General features: G+C 44.1%; 1 protein-coding gene across 1 annotated transcript; it reads right to left on the bottom strand.

Annotated features, from left to right (window-relative positions):
* Nucleotides 1–5,394: 5,394 nt before the first annotated feature.
* Nucleotides 5,395–7,510, bottom strand: ID2 (inhibitor of DNA binding 2). Its single transcript, XM_072143540.1, has 3 exons — nucleotides 7,072–7,510; nucleotides 6,638–6,703; nucleotides 5,395–6,039 (listed from the first exon to the last, which is right to left on the bottom strand). Exons 1-2 carry the CDS (start codon nucleotides 7,417–7,419, stop codon nucleotides 6,647–6,649), a joined length of 405 nt encoding a protein of 134 aa, XP_071999641.1. The 5' UTR covers nucleotides 7,420–7,510; the 3' UTR covers nucleotides 5,395–6,039; nucleotides 6,638–6,646.
* Between the last annotated feature and the right edge of the window lie 203 nt (nucleotides 7,511–7,713).

Below are 7,713 nucleotides of genomic sequence, written 5' to 3'. Positions count from 1 at the left end.
TATAGACATATAGAATCCTATATAGGGTGTTCATAGAATCCTTCATATACAAGCCAAGGAGATCTCCCCCGATCCACAAATCATAGAGCAGATCCTATTCCTGCAAGGTGTTCAGTATCATTCATATAACTCCATTGTCTTTTCATATATCTATTGACACCTTTATTCCGTATATTTATGCATTGTGGATAATTATTGCTAGCCCTTTTTCATGGGGGGTTTGGCTATGATTTTAATAGCCCAGGGTTGCCTCACACACCACATTGGTTTGTGTTTTTTTTTAGTCTTTTTATTTTTAGACGTTTGTTGAGTATCCTTGCATTACTGTATTAATAAACCTATTTGTTTTTTCCCCATACACACATTCACTTTGGTCTATTTTGGTAAGCACCTGGGCACCCATTATAATCAGGCCATCTACATAGGTATTAGTGGTCTGTGCTAGTAATGTGCCATCTATAGTATCCCCTATGAATGGTGGGGGGGGGGGGGGGTCACAGCTGTATATAATGTATACAATACTTGTATGTTATCTTGTTACATGGATTGTGCGTTAATCATAATGAGGCACTTAATTTGATTATAATAACCTGAGGCAGCGTTCACACATTCCGTTTTGTTTGCGTTTAACGCATGCATTTTTAAAAAGCAGAAGAGGAGATTTGCCTAACTACATTGTTGGCAACATTGCTTTTACAAAACACATGCGTTAATGCTTTGATAACGCATGTGTTAATGTGATGTTAACGCATGCATTTGTTAACATTATGAGTTGGTTAATGTTATGCGTTTGTTAACATAAGTGTTTGCGTGTGTGTTAACAAAGTGTTAAAATGTGTAAAGACAACTTCAACAACAATGTAATAAGGCAAATCTCCTTTTCAGCTGTTTAAAAACACATGCTTTAAACGCAAACAAAACGCAACGTGTGACCGCAGCCTTTAGAGAACTAACCCAAATGGGTCATCTTTACATAACCTTGTTCAGTCAATGGTTGAAGACACACATGGCGTTTTTGGGCCGTTTTTGGGCCGTTTTTACTAAGTGCGTTTTCGCATGCGTTTTTGTCAGTTTTTCCGAAATTGCGCAATGAAAAACGGACAAAAACGCATGCGTTTTCAAAAACCAGATGCGTTTTTTAACGCATGCGTTTTTAACTATCTGAAAACGCACTTAGTAAAAACGGCCCAAAAACGCCATGTGTGTCTTCACCCTATGAGGGGAGGGGGATTTATCAGGGGTTGTACTGGCACAATTTCCCTCCTCCCTCCTTAGGCTATCACCACATAAAGTGTGTAAGGAGGGGCATGTAATGGCCCATGCCCAGACGCTCCTTGCCATCACCCAGTGGTGCTGATGGGGATCCAGTGCAAAGTCTGTTCAAGGCCCCCGACTATAATGTATGGTTTATAGTACTAGACTCCTTTATGGGAAATTGACACCTTCTGGGCCCCCTAAGCCGCTTGGGCCCTGTTGTGACTGCACCCCCTCAAGCTGCGCCCCTGGCACCACCATAGCCTGCGTCGGTTCCTGATCCATGTTACAGCAGACAAAACCTGAAGCCAGGACTTGCAGGGTAGGTTTAACATCAAGTGCTGAGAATGCGGCACTGACTCAATAAATCCCCCCTATGACAGTATGATAGTCGCATTTCCAAGACCAAACAACTAGTCCCTTGGTACTATTGTGCCATCCCGTAAGGAATACAGGGACTCCTAGCATCACAGACCACTATGGTGCCAGAAGGTCTGTCGTAGGCATGTGGTCTAGCCTAGGACATCTCCCCCTGAGCCACAAATCATAGAGCAGGTCCTATTCCTGCTTGAGTTTGTGTCTTGGACAGTCCTTTTCTTCTGTCATTGGTGACTGGACCTCACATGCGATGACACAGGATGCAAACCACTCACCAATGGACCTGTGATATGCGTCCCATCATAAGTTCACGTGAACGAGGCCATACGCCTGTATTTCATGGACACAACACGGCCGTCTGAATGTGTCCTAAATCTGAATGTATAGAACTGGCAGAAAAAGCACACGTTTCATTGATAATGATGTGAGTTTCAGCCATTCCCCAGTGTTTCCTTCTCCCTCTTCAGACCTAGTGACTTGAGCCGGATCTCCCCTCTCGGCACACGGTTGCATGAAACACTTTCACAACAACGATATAGGAAATGCAGCTTTACTTTTTCCTATCCAGGAAACGTCTACCTAAAAATACCCCGAACTGCAGTGCACTGATCTGCTGTGTCAAAACAAGGGACGCTGTCAAGATGAGAGCGCGGCGATGTGGTACCGCTCAGCCGCTCTGACACTCAGGGGGCTGCTGTAAGATTAGCAGAACAGGAAGGAGAACAAAGTGTTTATCAGCAGGAAGAGACTTCAGCTACTGGCCAGGACAGGGATACCATCTAGTAACTACAAGATAGCAGATACAACCACATGCAATACATCTAAAGGCAGCTAGAGAGCAGCAAAGAGCTGCCGATCCCCTGCTTGTAGACCCTGGACTGTATAGAAGGAGCGATACACAGAGCAAATCTGCAATACAAGGATCCTATCACCTATTATTAATAATAATAATAATAATATTTATTTATATAGCGCCATCAAATTCCGTAGTGCTTTATTTTAAAAAAAATTATGTTTTCTGCAGCGTGAGAGTTTTAATACTGACGGTATAACTACAAACTTGTATTCTGTAATCTTAAAGGAAATGAACCTGGAAAATCAAGCGTGAGAAAACCAGGGGCACTTACTCATAGATCCAGGCACCGTGACTTTGGTAATCTTCTTATATTTGTTATCTATGGCCTCCTTCCTTCTAAAATCAACTTTTATAGTTATGCCAATGAGCCAGAAGGGCTCTGGGAGGGTGTTACCAAAGTTCCTCCGTGCTTTAGCTGTACAGGCTGTTACACTGTCTCCCTGCTTCATGTAATCTCACGTAGTGGGAGGGGTATGTGCAGTGTAACAGGATTTGAAGCTACAGCAGGGACTGGCTTTGGCCCCTTTTGGGTCATTAGCATAATTTTAGAAGGAGGTTAACAAATAAGACTATGCCTGTGACTATGAGTAAGTGCCCCTGATTTATCGTGATGATTTTAATGGTAAATTTCTTTCAGGTCTCATCCACATGCTGCAACTTAAATTTACAGTGCTGCCCTAGAAAACTACATTAGATTCATTTCTGCTCTGCGGGATTATCCCAAGATATTCAGCATTTTGCAGGTTAAAAACTGTGGAAGACCAATATTATACCAATCGTTGTAGTAAAACAGACGGTTTTCAGCACAAGCGAATTATAGAGAAAAAAAAACTAATGGAAACTCGGAAGATGTGGAGTCCGGCTGTATCCTGTCTTATACATAGTGCCCCACACCAAAGGGATATAGATGGAGTCCTCTCTGGTCATGCATAACCATGAGGTTATACTACAGTGCTCTTTTAAGTTAATTTTTTGGGACAAAACTGAGTTTTAGATGTAGTAGTGTACAATACTCGTTCTATATACCAATTGACGCAACCAAAATCTGTTTTATCATAACAGCTGATTTCCATTGTACTGTCAGAGGACATTTTTCTATGAATATTTTACCGATCCACAACTCTCATCATCCTCAGCAGCGTTTAGTATCATAGGTACAAGATCTGTAAGCTTGTGTGTCTCCCCCCCCCCCCTCCCCCTCAAATCGACTAAACTTGTGATCAGGGTCCTCACTCCTATTGTTCCATATGACAGTTTGTACTGTGTAATGTAGTATTTTATTTCTATACATGTCTTATGATGGCGCTATATAAAAGGTTTTTATTATTGAAGCCTATTTATGAAGGCTACATTACAATATTTCCATCATTGGCTTACTGTAGATTGGCATAGAGTGATATTTTATTCATTTAAGGGAGGGGGGCTTCTAGTTGTTCAGGTCTCCTGCGGCGGCATTAGAAAAAGTTATAGCATTATCCGTGCCGTCTAGTTCAATGTAATACTGAGATTAGTGAAGCAGCGCTGTGTTGTCCATGAGTTTTGCTTGCCAAAGTTGGTGGTCTCACCTGCATATGTAGGACTAAAAATTCCAGCTGGGAGTTGTAGTACCAGGGTTATCCATCAGTACCCAATATCTACCATGAAACCGTTGAGTAATTTATGATACCACCACTTTTTGCATATACAACCTCTGTTGCCCATTACCCAACTTTATCACATGTTATATACATGTATATTTTTATGCCTTCATGGAGTGATTTAGAGAGAGAGGGGGGGGGGGGTCAGCAGGCAAGAAATCTAAGATCTAGGACAGAAGTCGTCTCCTTCTGGTGGCCTCTAGGCTGGAGAACTTTGTGTGGTCAGCATGCAGACAAGCGCAGTGGATTTTCTTATCTGATCAATGCATTTGCTTGTTTTAGTTTCACCCCCTAGTCATGAAAGCCCCCTGGCCGCCTTCCTGGCGGCTAACCTGTCAGTGCACTGTTTGTATAAGATGAGTACACCTCTGGCTTCCAGGCCTGAGAGATGGATTTTGTGTCAAGGGCAAGGAAGGGCAGCTGCTCCAGACTGTGCGGCGCCTCCCAAACACCTGTTTAACTCAGGTTAAAGTGTTACAGCGCACAGGTGAGGAGGCTTCCTTTCATGGTGAGAGTCCCTCATGCAAGAAATTCTCAGAGCTCATGATTAACCCTCTAGTCACTGCCTACAGTGTGTAAGCCTTGTCGGACTAGATTCCAAGCCTTTTTACACAGGGCAATCAGCAGTACAGTTGTCCAAATGTATTGCACAGGCCTTCAACTTGTCCCTTTAAATAATGTCCAATATGCTACCTATAGTGTAGGACCGTAGCAGGTGGCAAAACCAACCACCGTTATCGATTTACACGTTGCATGAACATAGTGTTTACCTACACAAGGTGCCTTTAATGTGGTCAAGACTACCGTATAACCGGCAGGTAAAGGGTAGAACCTCACCTAGAATTTGAGGAAAGTGCAGTAACATTCTCAAGATTTAGAAGCCTGCGTTGCGGAGTCGTATTTGGCACAATGAATTTAGTATTTATACCAATAACCACAAAACTTACCAAATAAGTAAGTTGCGAAACTATTAGCAAAGATTAGGAGACATCAGGTTGACCTTCTTTACTTTGAGCCAAGACCCAAGGCGGCCACACAAGCGGAGGGCGGCAGTATTTCCGCACCAGCCACTAACACAATGATTTATGTTATGACATGATCGGTCTTATCACCCTTGATCCAAGTAAAGCTTCTTTAGTGTTCAAAGTCTCCTAGATAATCATTGACTGGTATTGGGGGGGGGGGGCAGGCAAGGAAGGCGAATCATATGGAGTTTTGGCACAGATAGCGGCAGTAGCTCGTACATTAAAAGGCACAGAACTAAAGTAGTCATTTCAATAAACACCATTGATTTATTCTGTATAAAAAAAGCTTACAACCAAACTTTTATAAAAAGTCCGGCATGATTAAGTCTCATCATTACACATTTGCAGAAATCGACATCTCTGCTACTGTACAAGGAGGGGGGGCGTAAAGGGGGAAGAAACTTGGAATAAAGAGTTCACAACGTCTTATTTATCTATATACATCTTATCATCGAGTCCCATTTGATATAATCTCTATAGCCGGAACACTCCGCTTGTTGCCTCCGCGCTTCACCTTTTTATTTAATAAAAGGCTTAAAAAAAGCTGATGGTAAAAAGTGGCAAATCCCTTGTGGTACGACTTTTTTAAACTTCCACTCCCCATGTAGGAGAGAATAGTAAGAATTCAGCCTTCCGCCATGCGAAAGGTCAATCATAAGTCTTTTTTCATAAATAACTAAAAACAGCAGTCCAAAGCTTGGCTGGGAATGGAAAAGAAAAAAAAAATTGGGGCAAAAAATAAAGAAATAAAAATGGGATGCAAGTCTCTTTTCATAGCCACGTCGAATCCCCTTGTTCCACAAGCTTCTGTACAAATGCAGTACTCAAATAATGAAATAGAGAAGTCTTGTAGCCATGTTGTGCAAAGAAAAACAGTCAATGTGAACACCTGCAAGAGATTGAGAAGGAGGGTTTTAGTGGAAGAGATCAGTAGACAGACTGGCGCCAGTGAGGAAGCCACCACTGCACATTTAACCAAACACTCATGCTCCAGATGTACACAGGAGCTGGAGGTTAACCCTTCCCGCTCTGGAAGCTATGCCTACCGCAAGCTGGGTGTCCGGGACGCCAGACCCCCCACCACCCAATTAACCCTTTCAATATGCATAGACAAATTAACTCGTCCCCCTCCCTAAGATATTACAGTCACTATGCAGTATTGGTATGCAGGGAGAGGGCAAGGGGGTGTAAAGAAATTAATAGCCAGGTTTCCCAGCACGACACAGGTTAAACGGTAACATATGATGGACAAGGGAGGGTGAAGAAGAGGAGGGGGTTCTGTTTGGATCCATTTAACTGCAATGAATGTAGGCGCCAGTCAGCTGCTTGCACCAATTATTTGATTAAACGCAGCCACTTCAAGACGATGACAGGAGCCCGCAAGACGTTTAAGGGCGAATTAGGAGAATTCCCAGCTCGTCTGCACGTTCAATACAATACCCACCCCACAGTCAGCATCATTTACCCCCGGAGCGACAGACACTCACCATTTTAGCTTAAGGACAAAGAGCTTTGCTGTCATTCGTGATGAACTCTGTTGATAAATCAGACGCCTGGATGGAGAAGAGAAAACAAGCACGTGTTACTAGAATGCAATGAGATGCAGATGAGAGGGGTGATGGGGTGGGGGGTTAGATAGGATGGGTGATCAGCCACCTGGCATTGGGTTAATTGAAGACAAGGGTGCAGCTAAGAGGGAGAAGCACGCATCCAAACATGGCCACAGATGGTACGATTTTTTCTATCAAGATTATACGCCATGGCGCGAACGATTTTGTACTAAAATAGTCACATATGCTACAACAACTGAATGCAAAGCATCATAAACCAGATAAAGCCAAGACAGAAAATGCAGATTATACTAAGGTTGTATTATACAGGATATAGGGATGGCCATGCACAGGTGCTGCGGAGCACTTACCTGCAGTGTCAGGATGCTGATGTCTGTATTGAGGGTGGTCAGGGGGCTTCTGTTGGAGGTCGGGCTGGACAGCCTGGGGTGGTGCAGGCTGACGATGCTGGGGTGAGAGTCCAGGGCGATCTGCAGGTCCAGGATGTAGTCGATGACATGCTGGAGGATTTCCATCTTGCTGACCTTCTTGTTCTGTGGGATGCTGGGCACCAGCTCCTTCAGCTTGGAGTAGCAGTCGTTCATATTATACAACAGGCTCATAGGGTCATCCACGGGGGTCTTGCTCCGGGAGATGCCCAGGCTGTGCTCCGTTAGGCTGCTTTTCCGGACGGATCGTACTGGGCTGAATGCTTTCATGTTTGCCGGACTGTAAAGCTGCAAAGTTCCGAATAATCACACAATGTGCGCTCTCTGGTGACAGGCTCAGAGTGAGCTCAGCAGCCAGCAGCACCGCCTTATATACCCCCCAGCCGAGAGGCTGACAGCGGGGCGGGGCGCTGCCTGCACATTGGCTCCGGGAATGTGAATTCCTTCCGCATTGTCAACCAATGGCTGTGCCCGAAGGGCGTGGCCTGTGTCATCACAGCTGGGCTAGTAAATTGTTGGCTCCGCGCTGTCACATCACATAGTCCAGGCTGCAGGGAGAGGACA

The sequence above is a fragment of the Engystomops pustulosus genome, chromosome 3 (assembly GCF_040894005.1).
Source record: "Engystomops pustulosus chromosome 3, aEngPut4.maternal, whole genome shotgun sequence".
NCBI lineage: Eukaryota > Metazoa > Chordata > Amphibia > Anura > Leptodactylidae > Engystomops > Engystomops pustulosus.
This window is presented reverse-complemented; position numbering and strand designations above follow the sequence as displayed.